Source organism: Fringilla coelebs, assembly GCF_963513975.1.
Source record: "Fringilla coelebs genome assembly, chromosome: 1".
Lineage (NCBI taxonomy): Eukaryota > Metazoa > Chordata > Aves > Passeriformes > Fringillidae > Fringilla > Fringilla coelebs.
Window position 1 is genome coordinate 75,880,537 of NC_140028.1, and position 23,022 is coordinate 75,903,558.

A 23,022-nucleotide genomic window follows, 5' to 3' on the forward strand; every position below is an offset into this window, starting at 1 on the left:
ACCTCAATAGTGTCAGCTAGAACTCCAAAATGCCCAGCTAATATGTCTGGCACGACAATTGAAAACATTCAATACACTCTATCTTAAGCACTTAGATCTAGGATCTCCTCTTGGCTTCAACCAGAAGAATTGGTTAGTAGAATTGGAAACTGAAGATATTCAGACAAATGACAATGTCAACTGCTTCCCAGAAATGGGCTGCACAAAGATGGGCAGAAAGACTATGCATGTACCTTCAGTCATAGCCATGACTACTCTGCCACATGCTCCACTGAAGATATTTTATTTCTAAGTTAGGCCCACCATTATTTCAGAAGAGACAAGTTCTCTGCCATTCTTTTTACACAGGAAGACACACCAGCAAACACATCAGCATTTGATAGGTACCAAGTCCATTTTAATACGAGAATCCGCAACCCAGAAACCATTAAATCCCCTTCCCATAACCAACTGTAGGCAGTTCTCTTTGGAACTCAGAATCTGACTTGCATCCGGAAATGCATCTGCTTTGTAGCATTGTTACTCATTCCTGTCTTGAGCATCCATTTTGACTTCATCCTCTGCAGGTACTGCATGTCCCGCTGCTGAGCAGAGACGGCCCCTGCAGGGAAAGAGAAGGATCAATGTCTGCCACCTTACTTACAACCTGTATGCAAACCAGCTGACCTGCCCACCTACTTCAGCAGTTACCTACAGGTTTTCCTGCTCGTACTGGTACACTTCTTTCCACTTTTCTCTGGGGAAAGCCAAGTTCCCTCTACAAATACCCATGACTGTGATTAAGGCAAAAGGTTGTTTTGCAATCCAAGCGTGATTCTTGTATTTCAGAAGTAGATATAGACCACAACTCTGTTCCCCTACTGGAAAAGCATGACTTATGTTATATTACTAAATAACAAGAGTGGCGACTTGGACAGGCAGAAACCAAGGAATCTCAGGAAATCACCAAGTTTTACAAAAAATGGAATGAAAAGCTTGCACAGAAGCTGCACTGGATTTTAGAAATGAACTTCCTATATTTGCTTGGATGTCAGGAATTAAAATGAACCAAGTGGAAGACAAACTACTGCATAAACCCCACATGTAAAGCAAAGTTGACCTCTGGAACTGTAGAGTGATGACATCCCAGAGTCTCCTCCTCTGCAAAGCCCTCCCACTGTCACTCACCTGCCTGCCCTGTCCAGCCCAAGGCTCGGTACTGCTGCAGCACCCGACCCACAGCTTTCTTGTTCTTCGCGACGGCCACGTCTCTTGTCACACCAAAACGCTGCTTGTAGTACCTCATCAAGGAACGGTGACCCACCCTGGCACCTGCTCACAGGAGGGGACATCTTATTATCCATCATGAAACAGCTTCTGAAATGGAGTACTCAAGCACGCTGTGAGAACTATGGAAAACTCCTCTGCTGAGAAATGTTTTTTTAAGGGTCCAGAACCTTAAAAATTTTAGGATTATTAGGGAACTCAATGTAATTACTGTAAAACCTGCTTGAAGACAAAACATAAAATGGGCTGCTATTCAAGAGGGCCTGTTACCAGAAAATAAAATCCCAATTAGTGGAATGAGCAGAGAGGGAATGCTGTTTCGAGTAAACAGTGAAGCCTCTTGCTGACATTCAGGAAAACTTGTGTACCTGAAGAGTTGGCAGCACTTTTCAGAATGAAAGGGCTGAGGTCCCCTCATAAAAAACCACCACCAAAAAAAGAAAAGTGAGAGTACCAAATGCTGAACTAGAGAAAGGCTATTTAATAATTTACTGAACTAATTTACTGAATTAGGTGAGAGCTGGCTCTCTACAAAAAAACTCCTATACTAGGTAAGCTAAGTTATAGCCTCTCCAAGCTGCACTCAAACAAATATGGAAACTCTTGTTGGAGTAAACCATGAGAGTCACATGATAATGAAGATGTAAAATGGGCAAAGTAACCCACTGCCCCAGTCCACATATCCATCAGTGCTGAAGCTGAACTACTTAGCAATGAAAATAATGGAAGGTGAGGACACAAACCCCAAGACACTTAAATGCTAAACTACCTTCTCCCTTCCCAGAGGAAAACACTACAACGGCCTGTGCTGCAGGTACTGGAGGCAGACATGGGAAGTGCAGAGAAAGTAAGCTGTGACACAAACCCTGTGCTCACCTGAAGGAAGGATCAGCTCCATGGTGTCATCATCATAATCCAACTCTTTCTCTGCTGAGTGCTTTCCAAGACCCTCCACATCTTTCCCATCCTCGTGATCAGGATAACTGCTCCTGTGGAAGAGCAGCAATACATGGTTTAAACATGGGGAGCAGCCATAACTATCCAGACCCGTTCTACAACAGAACCACGATGCACAGCTACAGCAAGGCACTAACATTGCCATGTTTCACCTGCCTTGGTCGAGAGTTCCTAATAGCAGAACTTGGCCCTGAACAGAGCCTGGAGACAAGGAAGCCTTTTCCTCCACCCTGTTCTGCAATTCAGCACTGTTCTGCTGCTGCACACGTAACAGTGACTTATGGTGAAAAGCCACCACAATGCAGGTCACCAGCTCTGCACAGCTGCTGAACAAGTGCTCCCAGAAGCTCCACCTGTCACCATAATATGAGGTATTTCTGACCAAAATGAACACATCTTAGGATTAGTTGCAGGAAGTTCAACAAGAGGCCTCTAAATCACAGCAGTCCTGTTCAGCTACACAATGAAACTCATGTAAGAAACCCACAGCAGGTCTTTAGTCCACAATCTGTTTAAAAGGTAGTGGGAAAGACAGTTATGACCTCTTATGGCCTTTGCTGGTGCACTGAAATCTCAATTCAGTAACAGCAAACATACAAAACAGAATTCAAAATGTACTTTGATGTAGGACTGGTAATTATGGTCACAGAAGAAGACAATCAATCTTCTTGTTACCATTACCTAAAAGAGTAGTGAAACAACAATGCAAAATAAGTATTGGAACCTGAAACACCATTACATTTTAATAATTAATAATAGTTTCTAATGTAATTAACTGTTCTTTTGTCTGTCCCCGCCTATGTCCCACTGAAAGAGAAATGACCTCACCTAAAATCATAGAAATCTGCAAATTCCAGGGCAGCATCTCCATCTGTGAAGAGTTTGCAGTGGCTTTTATCATTCATATGAGCCTGGACTGCTTCTGTAGAGTAGAAGGATTTCCCCTTTTCATTGCACCAGATGCAGATTTTCCCAACACCGACTTTCTCTCCTGCAGAAAACATTGGCACTTCTAATGGTCTGAAAAAAATCTCCCTAGCCAGTAATTAACATTTCTGTGACAAAGCCTTCCCAGCTTGCAGGCAGAGAGACTTAAGAGGAGCCTGAGCCCTTAATTTCCAGGACAGCCCTGCTGTTCCTATGTCTTGACCATATGTCCCCACCAGGGACAAGTCTGGCCATTTAAAAGATTTCTTGCTACAAGGTATGCATCATTCAGTATTCTCACTAACAAATTTCATACTTCTAATATGTTTTTCTATCTAATACTCCAAAATTATTTTATTCTCATCATTATTTTTGGACTTGAAGGATGATACATTTTTTCCTTTTAGCTCTCTCACAAGCATTGTAAACCATAGAGACAAATACTTGAGACTCACTGGAAGAACAATAGACTTTATATGCACACTTTAGCAACAGAATTCTTCCCAGATTTCACGTTATCTGAAATAACTTTCTCAACGTCAGAAAACTACGTGAGACTTGCAGGGTACATGACCATGTTTGCTGCTCAAAATACTGACAGCACTCAGACAAAAAAAAAAAAAAGGCAATCCAAACCAAAACATTTGGTGTCATATCCAAATGAAAATAAGCACTATCAGAATATAATTATCCTGACAAAAAGATTAGAGAACATTCAGTCATACCAAGATACTTGATTAGTCCTCTGAGATCCACAAGGTACTCTATGTCTGGAATGAAGAAGCTGTGGATTTTTGTCATATGCGCCACATTTTTTGTGAGAGATCTTGAGTGATGGGAACAGAACAAGCAGTCTGTGACTGGTATGGCCCCAACAGCAGGAATGCTTTCAGCCTCTGCTTGCTGTTCCTCTTCTTCTTCCACACTTTCCATCTCTTCATCAGAGCCAATGTCTTCATCAGAATCCATATCTTCCCAGTCTTTTAAAGGAAGTTTAAAAAAAAGTATTTACTTTATACTTTTCCCAAACAAAGTAAGTCCCAAATAAGTTAGAAAAAGCTATCATAGAACATATTGCATTTTTTGTTCTTACAGCTAAGTGCCACACAGTCACTTCCAGGTGCAAGAATTTACCATTGCCAGTAAAAGACATTTCTTTTTAAGATGCACAGCAAAGCACAAGGTCACTCATAAAAACCGTTGGCAGATCTGACACTTTCCCCCCCTCCATTTTCTCAACTATTAACACTTTACTGCTGCTTCTAGGCCTTAAATTAATCCACCACAGTGCAAGAACACAAGCATGGCTCCTTGAAAATAAGAAAGCTCTGGTAACATCAGGAAAATACTCATTTCCAGCAGTGAGGAAAACACACTCCTGTTCACACACTTAAAAGAACAATTAACATTCAGAAACCTACTAAAATTTTTGCAATACAATCTATGACTAACACATCAACACTAGACAGGGGCAAGCTGGCTTCTTCTTTAGGTGTTACAATGTATGTTCAGAGGTAAATGTTTCTTCTCATGTAGAACAGATTCACTGAACTGCAACTGAAATTTCAAGAGCACAAAACTGCTGTAACAGATGCAGTAATGTGACACAGGGATTTTGGAAGCTGAAATGAAGTTCCAGCTAATTCAAACCTGTCCCCTTACTAGAGCTCAATCATCCCATTCGACTGCTCCAATAGATGTGTTTGGAGCTGCACTGTCAACTACAGCGCTGAAAGCATCCAGGTTAAAAATAACTCTTTTCTGGAAATTCTGAAGCTCTGATCTTTTCAGCTGTCTGTTTTCCAGGTTGACCTCCAACACAGAGCTGTATTCATAGGAAAAGGCCACTGGGGTGGCAACTCTTAAACCCATTTTAACACAGACATCAAAAGGCTGAGAAGTGATACCACACAGTCAGGTTAAAGAGCAAATTTTCTCCTCTGGTCTTGCTGGGCAGAGGGAAACAAAACCAACTATAGTCTCACCTCCCTACAACAGATCAGGAAATGAGTTGGGACAATAGCAAATGATCATAACTGGATTTCTGTTAATTTATTTTTTCAGAAGTAATGTTAGGATAACCTGTTATATTAGCCTTCTTTAAAGGAAACTTCCTTTGACATTTTATGTGGGAAATAGTGCTCTATTATATAGATACACTAGTGACTATTTATACTCAATCTTTACATGCATTAGTGTCTGTAAGTTGAACAGCTGGCAGTCCAGACACTAACACAGAGTCCTTGGCTGCAAACATGGGCCAACCTTAACTCCTTTGCTAAACTGAAAATTTAATCAACAGCAAGACCCTCTGTGATGGGAAATGCTGCACTGCTACAGAAGTAGGAGGAAGCTTTTGCTCAAACCGTAGCTTACCCCAAGCTATCTTCTGTCAGTGTGTCAGTGGCCTTACCTTCCTCATTATCCTCTTCCTCCTCTGCTTGTTGCTTGGCCAGCTTCCTTGCTTGCTGCTCAAACCACTGCAGCCGTGGAGGTATTTCTGGTCGTTCTCTGCTCTGGGACAAGCTGGCGCTTTCCCTGGAAACTGGGGAGCTACTCGCATGACTAGGAGGTAGCGGTGTCTTCTTTGGAGACGAAGATGGCTGGGCTTTGATGGCTTGCTGAATAGCTGTGTTCATTTCATCCTTATTTACACTCTCTGGGGCCAGCCCCTTTTCCAGATTCTTCTCATTTAATATTTTCACCTTCTTACTGATAGCTTGGACAGCTTTCTTCTCCAGCTCCAGGTGCTTCTTGGACTTCAGGTGATTCTCATAGGCATTGAAGGTGGAGAACCTCTTGCTGCACACTGTGCAGTAAGTGGCAGTGATTTTGTTCTGCTCCTCTGCTACTGCTCTCTGTGCCAGGACTCTCTCTTGGAAATTCTCAGCAGTAACAGGAGGCATGTCAGCAACTTTACGCTTCAGGTTGTACCTGTGCCAGTCGGTTTTGTAGTGGGCACGTTGAATGTCACCATCCTTGAAAGCCACACGGCAAGTGATGCAAGTGTAGGTGGCCATTGCTAGAAAATGGCAAAAAAAATAAAATTATGTTAAAAAAATTAAGTAACAGACACAAAAAAGCCCCAACACCTTCATCCTGACAACCTTCTTTTAAGGCAGTGTTAGACATACAGCTCTTGCATAGAATTAAATTTATTAAACACCAGCATAAGCAATGAGTGTAGTATTCACAAGCAGCAGCAAGAGAGGAAACTTATAAATAAAAGACTTTGAGTTTACTTGTACCCCAACAGCAGCTAAGTATCCCAGCTCTGGAAGCAGAACCTGCTGTGCCTGTTGGGATTGGGATGCATGAGAGGGCCCCCAGTCACAGAAACAGTATTTCAAAAGCTCCACGCTTTCCACTGAAGATCACTGACTAGAGGTTCTTAACATGCTCATGTTCTGCCAACAGTAAGACTTTGAGGAGACCAGTGATTCCTCAGAAACAAGGTAAAAACAGAAAACCTGCTTACAGGCCTACATTTCCTTCCTTCTCAGTGCTTAATAAAACTTTGCACTTTTTTTCTTTTTTTTTTAAACAAAGTTGACGGAATCTCTTGATTGCTCCAAAAGCAAAGAGCAAAAAAAGCGTCATCTGGAAATCACAGAAAGCACCCTCACTGTTTAACTGATTTAGAAAAACTATGGCTTAATGTGGAGAAAAAAGAAAAAATAGATCAGGATGAGGGGGTCTGAAATCAGGGAGAGGAAGAGCAGCTCCTCCCTGAAGCTACTAACAGGGAGAAGCAGTGGTAGAAGTCAAAACACATTATGAAATGGTCATTCCGTGGAACCACTGGGATCCTTACTTATTATTGCCTGTGCTATCTACAGGGTGATAGTGACAGGGGGGATGCAGCAAACAAAGGCCAGATCGTCTGGATTACTATAAGCATCTCCTCAGTATAACAGAAGCTTTTCTTTTTGTGTTTCAGAGGAAAACATGTTCTCCACCCACTGAGAGATGCTGAGTATTCCTTGAGGTGTTCCCCTGCCACCTGCAGCACTCCCTGTCCTTCTCCCCACCCAAGCACCAACCTTTGCCATAAACCACTGACTCAGAGCCACGCTGGCTGTTGGTGACAAACTGCTTGCAGGACCCTGAGGCAGAACACTCTGTTCTGGTCCTTGACGGACAGACAGAAGCTACACGCTACATTACCACGGGGGCATTTAAAAACACCCAACCTCCTCCCACTCCGCCCCACACAAGGTTTGTAACTAAGAGAAGCTAAAGCCATAAACCTTCACCTCTGACTACTACGTGGAGATGCATTTACGACACAAACTGCACAAAACAGAGAAATCCCGTGTAGTTACACAACACCTTCCCACGACCTGCCTGCATTTCCCCTCCCGTTTTGAGCCACAGGACAGAAGCCCCGAGTCCTACCTTGGGTGGGGCTCAGGAAAACGCCACCCCAGGCACTCGCAAGCCCGCAGCACAGCCAAGCTCTTCCAGACAAATCGCGATCTCCCCCGAGGCTCTGGATTACGGCTGATTTTTAGCTGCCTTCGGTGTGATTTAAACTGAGCCCTTGTCGCTAATCCTGGCACAAGGCGGGCGTTTATTATACGGACAACTAAAATTCGGGCAAAACCGACAGACAGATTAGACAGACAGATAGATAGAACCCCAAAAACAATAACAACAACAAAAAAAAACCCCAAGAGATAGGACAGGGCGCAGGCGGCAGCCGGAAGCCACCAGGCCAGGCGCGGAGCAGGCCGGGATCACAGGGAGCATGCATCCCAAGGGAGCGCAGCCGGCTCGGCCGGGCCACGCCGCCTGCCTCCAGCCCCCGCTATCCTCGCTGGCTCGGGCCGGTCCGGTCCGGTCCAGTCCATCCCATCCCATCCCGTCCCTCATGCCCGGGACACGCACCTGCGGCCGGCGGAGCAGGCGCTGCCGGGCGCGGGGCGGGGCGCGCGGGCAGGAAGCGGCCGCGCGGCGTCGGGCGGGAGCGGCCCGCGCGCCCCCTGGCGGCCGGAGGGCGCGAGGCACGGGCGGCGCCCGGAAGGGACGCGGCGGGGGCGGGGGCGCCGCCTCACGGGCCGTGTCCGGGTGCGGCTTTTCGCCTTGGGTTGGTTGGGTTTGTGTTTGTTTTGTTCCTTTTTGTTTTGATTGATTGTTTTCACGGAATCGGTTAGGTTGGAAAAGATGTCTCCGATCATCGAGTCCCACCTATGGCCGAACAGCGCCGTGTCAACTAGACCGTGGCACTAAGTGGCACGCCCAGCTCTCCCTGAAACACCTCCAGGGACGGTGACTCCGCCGTCTCCCTGGGCAGCCCATTCCAGTATCTGATCACCCTTTCCGCGAAGAAATTCTTCCCGATGACCAACCTAAACCTCCCCGGTTGCAGCTTGCGACTGTCTTCTTGTGCTATCACACCTGGGGGAAGAGGCCGAGCTAGCCTGGCTAGAACCTCCTTTCAGGTAGCTGTACAGAGCGATAAGGTCACCCCGTTTGTTGTTATAGGGTTTATTTCCATTTCTTGGAGCAAACACACAATGAGATGATTTAAGATAAAAACTAACACATATTTATTAAAACAATCAATATAATAGTTCCATGTTTACAAAACAGTGATCAGGCAGGTAAAGTGCTGCAGAATACTTAAATACGGACATTTTGTAATTCTCCAGTTTCTGGTTGCCCGGGTGGGGGTTACTCACAGAATGCGACGCCGCTCATGTGCTGAGAACAGACGTGGAGACTACAGGGATTTATTTGTTCAGAAGGCTGGGACAGCCTGGAGAAAGTGCAGAACGAACACAGAACAAGTAGAACGAGTATCTCATCAGATCCTGTTGCTTGGGTTACAATTATTTACCCTCCTCTGCATAGAATAGTATATTTTTCCACTAACAAACAGAAGAATGGTCAGTAGGCGTGTGGTACGTATGCATGGAAACCCCGTGTGCTGGGAATGGGTGGCTTTGCACTGGATTTGACACACCAAAGGCCACCAATCCGATGGCGATCCTGTCACTTGTGTACTGACACAAGGGGCAATTTTCCAAGTACAAAAGAGTGATCTGCATCCCTGCCCTGACACAGGTCCTTTTCTTAAATCAGGATGCGTGAAGAAGCCCCTGCAAGGCACAAGAGGGTGAGCCCTTTGCTGCCAGGTATGAGCACACACACACACAAAGCACAAGCAGCACCGATCCCAGGGCAGGATCACACACTCTTACCCCATGGCATTGGCTCACACTATGCCCTCTATGCTGCCCGTGTGCCTTTTGACTGGAAATCATGTGCAAGGAAGCTTTCCATGGAAAACCTCTATGTTTCAAAGCTATGTATTGCCTTATACCCCCTTGCCTGTCTTCCTGCCCAGGCATTCCATTTGAAGGGTAGGAAGGTGACAACAGTGCTTGGTAGGAAAGATGCTGTAGACCACTGTGACAGGAATTTTTAAGGAACTGCTATTTCTTGGCTGCTGCTATAATACAACAAAATGTAGTTTTCTCCGGGGATTTCCAGCTGAGGGCAGTGTGGAGAGGATCCACAAAGGAGAGAAACATTTTCTTTGTGTTTTGCTGGCGAACTGCTGGCAGTGGAATGTATTGTGTCCACACAAAGTGTTTCTTACATGTGGTTGTGTGGAAGGGAAGAGATAATTTCTTGCAGAAAATTAGGCATCTTTTTACTACCTGAGGAAGAATATTAAATGTTACAGAATTACATCCTTCCCATTACACAGTATGTAGGGGCTTGAATGTAATTGACTATCATGACAGCAGAAAAAAAAAATTCCAAAGACTCTCAGATAAGCAATTATGTCCCTAACTTTAATGATTTACTCGTTCAAGTTTTGGTTGGTTTTTTCTTTCTGAAAAACAAAAAAAGAGAGAGTCTTACTGGAGAAGAATCAATCTATTTACCTATCTTGAAACCAGAAAATGGGCAATTTACAAAAAGTCTGAGAAACTCCTCCAACTGCTTTTCTTTTTGATCTAATCTATTATTCTAGAAGAGTGCCCCTGTGTTACATACTTTCATAACCACAAGTATTTTCCATAAAACAATAAAGTGCATGCTGTTACAATGCCACCATTGACAGCCAGCTAGCCTGTCCTGCCAATCTGCTCCCGAAAAGCCTGTGCAGGACTGCTCCCTCCCTGCCGCCTCGCCCTGTCCTGCAGCCTGTTTCCCCTTCCGGCACCAGTACCCCTGGACAAGGGAGCACACAGTTGTTTGGGCATCCTACGAAGCTTCATCAGCAACTTGGATTTGTACTCTTTTAACTGTACCGATTGTCCTAAATGTGTGGCAAGGAAATGAGGCTTTTAAGTCATCTGAGAACTTTTTAAACTCACTGATTTTCCAACAAAAGCTTTTTTACATTTTGGTTGGGTATTTGATCTTTTTTTAATTTTTTTTTTTCCAAATGAGAAGAACAACCTAGTGAAAGCTAAAAAAAGAAACTTAGCAACTAATGCTGTGGAAGTGATGTGGGCCATGTTTTCTAATGATTTCCAGAAACCGAGGTGTTGAGATATTGCAATTTGAAAGCTGCGTCTTGTGGGATTTATATCCAGCATCCACTTATTTCATAATGTATTTGATAATGAAGGCACAGGCTTACCCTTGTACTGGTAAAGGACAGCAAACACAGTCAATATGCATTACTGACACAAAAAGCACAAGCAACAATAAAGCTAGTGTCAAAACATCTTGGCATCCTTCCTTTTGCTGTACTCTTTTGGCCATCTGCCTATTCTTCCACCTCAAAAGGAAGAAAAAAATACAAAATGAAGTTAATTTCAAACACAGGTTTACCTACACATATATGTTAGTGGAAGATTTTTATTATCTGTTGCTGTACTTTTTGAGGGTCCTAGATAACAGTATTTACCTCTTCAAATGCCAGCAAATGGAAATTTACTTGAGTAGTAGTAGCAGCTGACATGGTCCCTCAACTTTGCTAATGGTTTACATCACATTAAAAAAACTAGCTTTATTTCTTCCTATTTCTTGGATTACTATTGCTTGGTATTGCAATGCAGTTTTGTCACAGGTGAACAAAAAAGCCCTAGAAAAATAAGTTATCTGCTTGAGATCCCATGCCACTCACTCAGCATGTGTGGACTTTAAACTGGCAAATAATTTAAACAAGTTCTTTTTTTGTTTTAAATTACATGCCAAGAAGAAGATTCTGAGTGTCTTCTCTAGCAACTGACCTCACCAAATGCTTCTAAGTATATTAAAATCATCACCTTGCAACACAACTTTTGTTGCAAGTGGAAGCAGCTATCATGGGAAAAAAGCGAAACCAAAACCTAGAGAATCTCAAATTAAGGAAGTGGCACCTAAAAAGCCTTTTTGCTTTTTTTTTTTTTTTTTAATCTCTAATCTCTACTCCAAACAATAACTATCCTCACCTGCTCCTAAACAGGTTGTTCAGTTTACAAAATATTAACTTTTAAACATAAAGATTCATTGGCTGACTTCACATGGGCAATACTGCCAAGGACCAGACTCCATCAAGGAACACAGCAGGTGGTCAGTCATATAACATGCCACTTTACAACTCTACAAGCCTATAACAGCAAAAAACTTGGAAATGCATCACCATATCCAAAAAAATTCAAAGGTTTTAAGTAAGAAATCTAGGGGATTTTATAGTGTTGCACACACAATTAAATTCGAGTTGTGCCAGTTAATGTGTGTCATATACAGTAGATGCACTACACATAATGCTAACTGCAGGGATCCATACTTTGGGTAGGATTGAAGGAGGTAAGATGCAGTTAATCTCACTGCAGCCCTCTGATAACTTGCCCTGACAATATGAGTCATTAATTGTATTACACGATTGGAAAACTAGAGTAAATAAACTGCCAATATTGGAAATTTGGCTCAGGACCCCAAAATAGATGGTTGGCAAAAAGGTAAAAGAAACCTCTTCCCCAACTATTTTGAACAACTGACTTCCACCACACATCTGCAACCAAACCGTGGATAGAGAATTCATTTCCATGCTATTACATTGAGGTATAACTATCAGAAACATTAAACTATCAGTATTAGCTGATACTTAACCAGGTAATTCACTTTGCATAAGGGAAATTATTACAACACATCTAAAGGGATAGTTAAAGCTTACAGCTCAGAATTTTCTTCTTTTTTTTCTCTCTTTTTTTTTGTTTGTTTTGTAGTATTTGATGGTATTTTTTTTTGTGTTTTATGTTTAGTTTCTTCTGTGTTACTAGCCGCAACTTCAAGGTTAATGACTTCCAAGCAGATTTGAAAGGAAGCCTGAAGACTTTTTCTTTTCCTGGGATTCTGCTTCTTGACTTTGTGAAAGTCCCAATTCTTTCTCAATCTGCTCTAGCTCAGACTGGTCAAGCAGTTCAAAATCATCAGCTTCCTCTGTGTCTGTCTCCTCGCTCAAACTGGGTGCTGCCTGTGAGGGAGCTTGCTGTAGGGACTGCAGCTGGTCTTTGATGGCAGCAGACACTGCAGCCGTGATGACATCACCAGCAATTCCACTCATTAAATTAAAGGTTTGGTCACTGGTCAAAGGCAAGGACAGCCCTGCAGTGGATGGTCTCTCTTTACTCTGTCTGGAAGTGTGATCCGCCTTGACATCAGTTTGCTCTTTCCTTCTTTTTTGCTGGGTGGGCAAACCAATGCTTGAGTCATCGTCATCGTTCGTGCCGGCACCATTTTCTAAAGAGGGAAACTCTAAAAGATCTCTAGCGAAAGCTTCTTCATGATCACTAGGTCGGTCAAAATCTATTACAGGGTTAACAGAAGAAAACACTGTTAGCACTCAAGAAAGGTTTCCCAAAAAGGCAGCCACATGTGAGTAGCAAGTGTTCCTCTGAATGCATTTACTAATCCCTACTCCAGTAGTTCTCTACCGGAAGGAGCTTTGTGTGACATCTAGAACAAAATGGTTTTGAGGTCATAAATCTAGTGGCACAATTCAGCTGGTATCAACCTAACTATTTCAACAAAATAACGTTTTTAAGCTAACTTTTTTAGGTACATCTATCCGTAATGAAACAACCCATGCAAACCCTCAGCACAGCTATTTTGAAATATACCAACCACATGAAGTCTTAAAATTTATTTCTCTTCACAATATATATAAACTACAAATATGTAAACATGTAAGGATGTGTTACAAGCTTTTAACATGCATATGGAGTAATAAAAAGAATGTTTATCTGTTTAAAGAATAAAAGATATAAAACCAATGTAAAGACTAATTTCTTTTTCCTTTCTTGGCCAATCCTTGTATTAAAAAGGAAACAGAAAATGGAAACTCTACAGATGATCAGAATTGTTTCATGTTGTCAAGACGATAAGAAGCAAGACGTAATCAACTTTAGATTTTAATGGCTGCATTAATGAATGACACAATATTTGTTATTAGAAATGTGTAAGACATACCCTGGAATACATGGCCTGTGGAAGAGGCCTAAATCAGCACAAGTTAATACTTTCATCAAGTATTTGAATGAGAAGGTAAAAAGCTTGAACTTACTTTCTGTGAAAACAAGCAATAGAAACTTGTTGTAGGAGCATTCATAAGGGTTAAGGAAATAAATTCTAAAAATGACTCATGCATCATTTTCTCAATTTTCTTTAGGAAAGACAGGCTGGGAAGGTGAGGAGGAAGGGTTGTGCTGCATGCAGAGTGGTGGCTTGAATGCTCAGAGCTTTGACAGGAGATGAGCTAGTCCTTGAATGCATCCCATTAGGTCTTGCACTTCTGCATATGTCCTGTTTGCTGAAACGCTCCATGGAGAAGAAGAGCTGATGTTATTTTTCACTTAGCAAGGCTATGAATAGAGTGATCCGTACAGCCAAGCTGGTGAGCAAGCACGGTAAGGGAACTGTAAGGTGGGTGGAGAAGTGGCCAGACTGCAGGGCTCAAAGACTTCATCAGCAAGACAAGGTGCAGCTGGAGGCTGGTTATTGGTGGCTGTCACAGCCAGCACTATTCAAGGTTTTTATTAATAACTTGGATGACAGGCTGAAGTGCACTCTGCAAGTTCATGGGCAGAAAGGAATTGCTGTGAGACAGGTGTATTTGATATTCTGGAGGTCAGGATGCCTTCAGAGGGACCTCAACAGGATGGAGAAAGGAATAGGCTGAAAAGAAACACCATGACATTCAACAAAAGCAAATATTTAGTCTTGCATCTGGGATGGAATACCCTGTGCAGCAGTACAGGCCAAGGGCAACAAGAAAAGCAGCTTTCCAGGAAGAGATCTGTGGGCAGCAGGTCAGTGGTATGCCCTTGCAGCAAAGAAGGCCAACTACACACTGAGCTGTAGTAGCAAAATTGAAAGCAGGAAGTCAGTGGAAGGGATTTTCCTCCTCTGTTCAGCAACTGAGAGTAGCCATTGAAATACTTTGCCTGGTTTTGACCTCTCCAGTCCTAGACAGACAATGGCATACAGGACTGAATCCCCTGGAGGGCCAGCATGATTATTTAGGGGGCTAGAGAAAGGATGTATGTAGATGCTGAGAGAATGGACCTCCTTTGGCCCAAGAGCAGGTGGCAAAGGAGGATCAGTTTAACTACTTGAATGGGAAGGAAGAGAGAAGATGGGCCTGACTCTTCTAGAAAGTGCGCAGTGAAAGGATCAGAGTAAACTGACACAAACTGGGACATGAGAAATTTTGACTCAGTGTAAGAAAAAAACTTCTTCATCATGAGGGTAAGCAAATATTGAAAAAGGCTTTCCAGGGAAGTTGCTGAATCTCTACCACTAGACATGTTCAGAATTCAAGTGGTCACAGTCCTGAGAAACTTCATAAAGTTTAATGGAGAGCTTTGAACCTGCTTTAGATAGGAAGATAGATGAGATGAATGACAACTGCTTTTTACAACTTACGGTTCTGTGATCATACAATGCTGTCTATTTACAACTTGAAATATTAGGAAAATAACTGAAATTATTAATTTGGTCTGTTAGTATCATCCTGCTTGTCATTTACAGGGAGTTTTTCCTAGGAGAAATGCAGGATGAGCAGAGCAAGAGATCCCCAGGTGAGAGAACACCAAACTACTGTTGTCCTTAATCTTTATTCCAGCAAAGTGTTTATTGATAAAAATTAAGATTTTTTTTCTGGTCAAGATCAAGCCAAGTGCTTGAGAATTTTTTCCTAGTCTAAGTCTTCATAGGCTCATTGCTGGCTGTCTTCATGTCTAGTAGTAAAACCTGATAATACTTTCTTTAATTGGCTGTTTAACAGTGTTTAACAGTGTATCCACTGTTTCTTTCTCAGCTTTTATTTGCTTAGCTTACACACAAAAGCATTGGTAGTAATTTTAAAAGGTTTACTTGCTTGAAAGGTTTGGTAGAAGAGTGCTATATCTAGCACTTATTGAATGTGTTGGTTTTACCCAGTACTACTTGTTTTTTTAGACACTTGCTGACGTACTTTAACATTTTTAAGATGAGGACAGTTCTTACACAAGATGTATCCAAAACCCTACAAAACACTAAGATGAACCTTAAATTGGTTTCAGAGAGAAAAGTAATAACCCTGAAACCTGTCCTCAAGCTGTCTAATAATTTTGAGGTAACTTGCATGTCTGGAGTCCACTGATGATAGAGATGAAGCTGTTACATACCGTCAGACGTGTCTGTCTGTGGAGAATACCCCTCGGATAAGTTAAAGGTCCCATTATCGGTCCAGGATACTTCTGAGACATCTGTGTCAGATACTGACAGCTCTTTGGCAACAATTGCAGGACTAACCTACACAGAAAACAGTCCCATACATGTCATTATTATATTTTAAAAATATCACACTGCAGAAAGCCAATGCTTAGAGACTGAAAAAAATCCCTCTTGTATGTCGTAGCAACATAAATCAACTCCTATTTAAACCTTAGTTGAGGAAACATGAAAATACTATACAATGCTTAGAAGTGAAACATGCCTCTTTGTAATAACTAAAGGCTGTATTATACTAAAGAAGCATAGAAAATTCCAGTTACTGTAATAAAAGCAAAATGAGCCTGCAAATACAAAATGTGCATAATGTAATAAAACGAATAAACTTGGAACAGAAAAAACAGCCCAATATCTATAAGACCATCAAAAATTAGCTGAACAAAAACCCCATTATTCGTTACTAATTTATTGAACAATATTTAGTTATGTCAGATACAAATTTTTATCCCATGGGATATTTATTTTTTTCCAGCACAAAACCATCTCCAAAGCAATCCCTGTCAAAGTCAGGCTTTATACACTACTGACAAATACTGCATAATAATTCCTATTAAGATAATTTTTAAAATACCAATTGGTATTCTGATTATAACAGAAAAATCTTTGCCATACAGTCATTTAGAATACTAGCAGAAAAATGAGAAATTTGAGTGTTCCCATACCTATCTAGAAAGATTTTATATACCTATTTACACCATCATTGAAAATTATTAGACAAGTGATTATAAAATTATGCAGAACCACTACAGTTACCTATCAATTTTTCCCTTTTGTATTTTAATTTGATAAAAAAATCAACTGCAATTTCAGTGTTGGAAATAAAAGCAACCACCTTTGCTTTTAAATATTAACACATTCATTCTACAGCCAATACAAAATAAGCACATTCTTATCTCAGTAGGCCAATGAAACCATTACCTTGAAGGCCAGAAGTCACAAATGCAGTAGGTTGATTAGTATAAGGCTAAAGGTGGAGACTATGAATCACTTCTAAAGCATACTGCTTAGTTCAGGAACACAGCCTCCTGGGGAGGGCAAGGTCTTCCACAGAAGAACAGAGACAGCAATCTAGATAGCCTCCCATTATCTATATAGATTTTAAAAGCAAGACAGGGCTGACTGAAAAAAAGTCACCTTAGGACACAGAGCTGATATGTCTAATTCACTGTCATCTTCTGTGGCTTTTGTTTTTGCTGTTTCTGAAAGAAAAAAGATATATTTTTTATCCTACTCATGACAACAGATTTCCAGGTTCAGTGTGTGTTCTCTGTCACACAGCTTGTGTAGCACAACAACTCTCCACCTGCTGACACAGTGCACCATTTATGTGCTATGCTACCAGGGAAACAAGCCTGACTGAGAGACTGGCTGCTTATCAAAATACAGCAACCACAGTGGAAGAAAGAATGTTATTCTGAATACATTCCAGTAGATCTATTTACCTGCACTGTACTTCCTTCAGGAGTCTCTGTTGCTCACTAGAATGTCATCTGCCCTGGCAAATAGATATCTCTCTTTTAGACTACCCTGCTGGTAAAACTCACAGGTGTAATGTGTTGTTAGAACAGGCTGTGTAGTTATCCCACCACATTACTTTTACATGAGAATGTGCAATCTTCTTGATAATTGCATGTAATTTTCATTCACAAACCCCTTCTTCTACCACAGCCAGCTACCCTGCATTCACAGTCATATGCAAATAGGCATGCAAAGTATCCTCTGAAGTCTGGTAGAATGCTGCTCTTTACAGATGAGCAGAGATACAAATTTTGCCTCCTCTGTCTGAGAATCTTTTAAACCAATCTAAAATGAAAAACACAGTCAAAGTGCTCTTGGTTGCTTCTTCCTGCAACTTGCTCTTTCCTCTCTTGTGCCAACACAAGGTTTGTGAGCCCATGTGGTAAACCCAAGAGGCAAAGCAAGGTAGGGAACTTGCCTGTGTTAAATTAAACATATACCCTCAACCATTTTGCCAGTGCTGGCTTATGAGCAAGTAGAATAATGCATGAAAGAAAATTTCCAATACATTATTCCTTATTTTCAATTACTATCACATTAAATGTAAGAGAAGGGGGAAAAGACACATGGCGGTTCTCCTTGGGTCTAGGAAAAGCTCATTGTATAATGAATTGTATAATGGTTAGAAGAAATGCCTGTTTTAAAGCAGATATTAAGTCTACTGATATAGCACTAATTTAAAAGGATATACTACCTGAAAGTAGTGTGACTACACTACAAAGGTTTGATTTCCAAAACTGGAGCACACACAAGAAACAAACTAACATTGTTCACATACAGATTTCCCTTGAAATAGCTTTATTGCTTAAAATAAAAAAGTTTCCAGTATTAGAAAGATACTGGGTGAGGTAGGCGAGATTTTGTTTTAAACTGATTCCTCCGCTTTCCACATATAAACTTGGATTAATTTGTAGCTGCTATCCTGTGGCATATTCTTATATGCTTTTGGAATATTTGGAGAAGAAAACATGTTTTTTTTTTTGCTGGAGGGAGTGAAACCAAGGTGGATTTAGATACAGGAACAGAGTTTTGTCTCACTGAAAATTCTGTTATGTACTTATTTTGAGACTCTTGAGTGAGTCTCTCTGCTGGGTAAGTTTGCCTTATCTAAAGAGAGATAAGCATTGAAGCTTACAGCAAGTAGGTTTTTTTTTTTTCTGAAAACTTATAAGCAGTACATCTAATCACATACAAAGAGCCTGCCTTGTTTCTTTTTATGAAGTAATAATTTCTTATTATCAAACCCAGACATTTGACATACATTGTCACTCCTTATAAAGCTAATAACAGTAGCCAGGTTCAAAGCAAGAAGTATCTCTACAGTTGGCTTCCCAGGACAAACCAAACTTTCTGCAAGGTGAATAAATGCATACAGAAATACAATAATATTATATAATAATATATAGGACTATAATTAACTACTCACCAGATCTCTCTTTTTTCTTCTGGTTGATATATTCCACTATTCCAAAATCTAGTTTCATCAAAACAGCCTTTATTTTGCTGCACAGTTTCTGTCCAAATTCATTGCACTTAAGGAAGGGACATAAAAAGGCACACAATACTGTGATAAAAATGAAGACAGAGAAAAAAATGGTATTGAAATATTGCTGTACGAGAAGTTACTCCAAAAGTTTAAACAATGCCTTTGCATAAGATAACTACTAACTTTACATAATACAGTTAGTTTTACATAAAAATGCATTGTGAAATGCCCATGTCAGACACTTTTAAGGTAAAATCCAGTTTTCAGGAGCCATTCCTATTCATCACAGAAAATACCATTATATTCATACCAACTGACATATTTTTTACTATCAGTAAGACATGATTTATGGTCATTATAACATCTATCATTACCTTAACCTAGTCTGATTTGATATCTTAACTTTGACAAAAGTGACTGTGCAACATTGTGCCAGAATCAACACAATGAAAAAACTTGTAAGCTGACTTCCATATGACAAAAAATTGCAAACAAATTCTTTCTTATATCTAACCTAAACTGACCCTCCTTTGATTTAAAACCATCACCTCTTGTGCCACTGCAGCAGGCACTGCTCAAATGTTTGTCCCCAGCTTTCTTGAAAGCCCTCTTTAGGAACTGAAAGGCCTCTCTGCAGAGTGTTCTCTTCTCCAGGCTGAACATTCCCAGCCTGCACACTTTTCATAGGAGAGGTACTAGGGCCCTCTGATAATCTCCATGTCCCCTCCTTTGGACTCAACATGTCCATGTCCTTCATGTGCTAGGGGTCCCCAGCACTGTAGATGGGGTGTCACCAGAGCAGAGTAGGGGGGCAGAATCCCCTCCCTCCCTCCCCTGCTGGGCACGCTGCTTTGGCTGCAGCCCAGGACACGTTTGGCTCTCGGGGCTGTGAGTGCCCATGGCTGGGTCAGGTCCAGCCTCACCAGCACCCCCAAGTCCTTCTAGGCAGGGATGCTCTGGATCTGTTCATCCCCCAGCCTGGGTTGATACCAGGGTTTACCCTGACCCAGGTGCAGCACCTTGCCCTTGGTCTTGCTAAACCCATGAGGTTCTCATGGGCCCACTTTTCAAGCTTGTCCAGGTCCCTCTGGATGCCATCCTGTCCCTCAGACTTGTCAACTGCACCACAGAGATTGGTGTTTTCTGCAAACTTGCATGAGTGTGTAAACAGGTATATAAATAAATAAACAAACAAACAGTCCCTACACAGAGACCAAATAATGAACAGTACACACATACACAAATCATGACTGGAAAGGAGACCATACTTACACAAGACATAGGAGAGGACAACTCCAGGAATGTAACTTCCCAAGACAGTGAAAAATGTACATATGCTGCAGACTAGTAGGCAAAACTGGCAAAAACATTAAAATACACCATTAACACTTTCACTTAAATGATTAGATCATTTTGCAAAAGGAAGATGTTGCATACTAATGAAATCTCAAATGCAGTGCAAAATTGAAGTTTGTTTTTTAGAACTGGGAATTACTTTTAACACTTCTGGTGAAAATAATCATCAAACAGTCAATTTTGGATAATTAGGGCTGCATCCCCTCTTCTACCATAAAAACATGCTATTTTTATTCATTTTACTGTAAAGCTTTAACAAGATCATGTTTGTTGCTAAAATTACTAGAAATTATACCCTCATTGCCTGAAAATAGGCTGGACAATTTATATGCAGGAAAAAACCCAACTCGCTAATTGCAACATTACAGTGCATGCTCGCTCCATGTTTACAAACGCAAAACATCCTTCCTCCAGCTACAGCTCTCTACCCTGTTGTGTTACTTTGTGAAACTGTTTTCTCTCACATGCTGGCAAGTAATCTCTTTATGCTTGTTGGCTGCTCTAACACTCCTGTTAATGACACAGCTGAGCCAAATTTTCACCATAAAATTTGAGATTTGGCCTTTGTGGTGACTGAGACATAAGAGCTCATTTTCCACCCCTGCACAGTGCTCAACTGATCTGTTGAAAGTTTGCAGGAAGGATCCATTTGCTTTTGGAGCTGAACTGCAATAAAATGGTTAATTCAAAGAAATTTTGCACACAGCATTACTATCTAATTTGCTTCTAATTATAGCAGTAAAATAATGGCATGGCTTAGAGAATGAGGTCAGAAAAAAGAAGGGAAAACATGATATCAACATTGTATTTTCTAAACTAGTATTAGATATCTCTTAACATACAGTTACTGTCATGTTACCACATTACTGGTACCACATTTCCTTACTTCACCGTAAACTTATTTGTAATATAACTTTATTGTCCAAACATACAACTGGACATATAATTTATATAATTTATTATTTATATAATTGATATAATTTATAATTTTTTCTACATAATTTTCATTCTTCTGTAATTTTCATATTTTTCATGCAGTTACTCATTTGTATTTTCAGTCTAAACTGCTAATATTTGAGTGTGGTACTACATACTTTCTATTTGCTAATTCTGAATGGCCTGTTTTCAGGAAAGATTCTATGGCAAAATTAAGAGAGATTAAAAGAGGAGAAAAAGTCTTGTAGTCTTCTTATAACTTGTATTTAGCAATACAAATATACAAAATTAATCTATTGTTATCATAATATACTTTTTTTTTTTATATTTCTCTTGGGGAAAAAAAAATCTGCTTCATGTTTGACTAGAGCTAAATAATGATATTCTTCCAACCTGGAGGAAAAAATAGCCTTACTTTTGCTTGCAACTTCATGAGCTGTGTTCTCCAGCTCAGTCTTTCTAGTAAAAAAAGGGAAAATCACCAACTATTAGCGTATAGAAGAAAAATTGCCACAATAAAGTATGAGGAACTCTCCTCATGCAGCTATTCCTGAAAACTACAGTTATTTGAGGAAAAAAAAAGTTTATGTTTAAGAACATGCCTATTTACTTCTTTGCTCTTTCAAGTTTTTATTGAATTGTAGTAAAATTGTGGTGTTTTAAATTTCCTTTAAAAAAGTCCATGGAATAACTGGTGAAGTTCCAACAGCTGTAAGTGTATTGCTATTGTATTGCTTTAAAGTTTACTGTAAACAGATTTTCCCACTAACTACCTACCCATATTCTTCACAGCAAAAAAAAAAAAAAAGTTAGCAGAAACTCATGACTGAATGTGTCAGAATGTACATTTTCTTTCTTTTTTTTTGTTTTTTTTGCTTCTTCACTTGTGTTTTAAATAAATCTATCTAAACTTTTTATTAAATTATATAGAACTGTTAATCTTACTGGGAAGTGCTTACCTTGCCAGGGTTTTGTTCCTTAAAGTGGGACATTTCTTGAAGAAATACAAATAAATTCATCAGTGTTTCTGAAATGCACTGATTTATTCTGGGTCTGTAGTCTTGACTGGAATCGGTGACTTTCCAGCTGAGTAAAACAAACAAAAATACCCGACTATGTTTACAGCTCATATGGAAGTTGAAACTGGTTGAAAACATCATGTAAAGTCTCAGCCTCTGGCAATCCAATGGCTGTTGCTATGCTAAACACCTGTGCTTGTCTCTTCATATTTTATATTGGGCTAATTTGATCTTTTTAACTAAAAAAAATTAATCTGTCCGGTAGTAGCAGTTTTCAGTCCGTAAAAAATTACTGCTCATTCATTCTGGTCATATGAAGACATTGAGTTGAAGGCACAGTTATCATCTAAATCAAGCAACTGACCTCAAGCTTTTTTTTAAATATTATTTTTTTCTTTAAAAAATACACCACAGAACTTTTTATTGCCACAAGATGGCCACACATATTAATACATTTCATTTTATGCATTTAATCCTTGCGCTTTCTCTTTCTATTTTTTATTTTGTTCTGCAAACTATGATGATGAAATTGCTACCCAACCTAGAAAAAAAGAAATTGCTCTTGGAGTCTTGATGTTTACATTAAGTTTCCTACTGAATTTAAGTTTTTCTATTATACTGAAAGGATTGTTTCTAAAGTATATCTTATGACTGTTCAGTGCTTTTAATAAAATAACGACCCCCTAAAAAAACCAAAAAAATACCGAAGTATTTTCAGAAAACCATGGGACAGCATATGTGTATCACATTTGGGGCTGATCAGTTTATCCAATATTGAGCTTAAGTGATCACATCATACACCTTTGTGGAGTAAACAGAGCGTCTACAACAAAG

At 40.4% G+C, this 23,022-nt stretch overlaps 2 protein-coding genes across 5 annotated transcripts in view; both read right to left on the reverse strand.

Moving 5' to 3' along the window:
- Positions 1-381: 381 nt before the first annotated feature.
- On the reverse strand, positions 382-8,091 carry ZNF622 (zinc finger protein 622). Of its 3 annotated transcripts, XM_084205023.1 has the most exons (8): positions 8,041-8,079; positions 7,549-7,738; positions 5,564-6,172; positions 3,876-4,130; positions 3,052-3,214; positions 2,143-2,255; positions 1,168-1,311; positions 382-601 (listed from the first exon to the last, which is right to left on the reverse strand). In XM_084205023.1, exons 3-8 carry the CDS (start codon positions 6,168-6,170, stop codon positions 474-476), a joined length of 1,410 nt encoding a protein of 469 aa, XP_084061149.1. In that variant the 5' UTR covers positions 6,171-6,172; positions 7,549-7,738; positions 8,041-8,079; the 3' UTR covers positions 382-473. The 3 variants fall into 3 exon arrangements, with proteins under 3 accessions (XP_084061149.1, XP_084061151.1, XP_084061150.1); XM_084205025.1 differs by lacking the exon at positions 7,549-7,738 and having other exon boundaries at positions 8,041-8,091; XM_084205024.1 differs by lacking the exon at positions 8,041-8,079 and having other exon boundaries at positions 7,549-7,921.
- A 587-nt stretch (positions 8,092-8,678) lies between these two features.
- RETREG1 (reticulophagy regulator 1) overlaps positions 8,679-23,022 on the reverse strand; it is a gene marked incomplete at its 5' end in the record, with an annotated part of 64,952 nt that continues 50,608 nt past the window's right edge. For both annotated transcript variants that reach the window (XM_084223026.1, XM_084223025.1), the window contains 6 exons: positions 8,679-12,906; positions 15,768-15,894; positions 17,008-17,072; positions 18,818-18,955; positions 20,150-20,234; positions 22,129-22,255. In XM_084223026.1, coding sequence (XP_084079152.1) covers positions 12,395-12,906; positions 15,768-15,894; positions 17,008-17,072; positions 18,818-18,955; positions 20,150-20,234; positions 22,129-22,255 — 1,054 coding nt within the window. In that variant the 3' untranslated portion in view covers positions 8,679-12,394. The remainder of the gene's footprint in view (positions 12,907-15,767; positions 15,895-17,007; positions 17,073-18,817; positions 18,956-20,149; positions 20,235-22,128; positions 22,256-23,022) is intronic.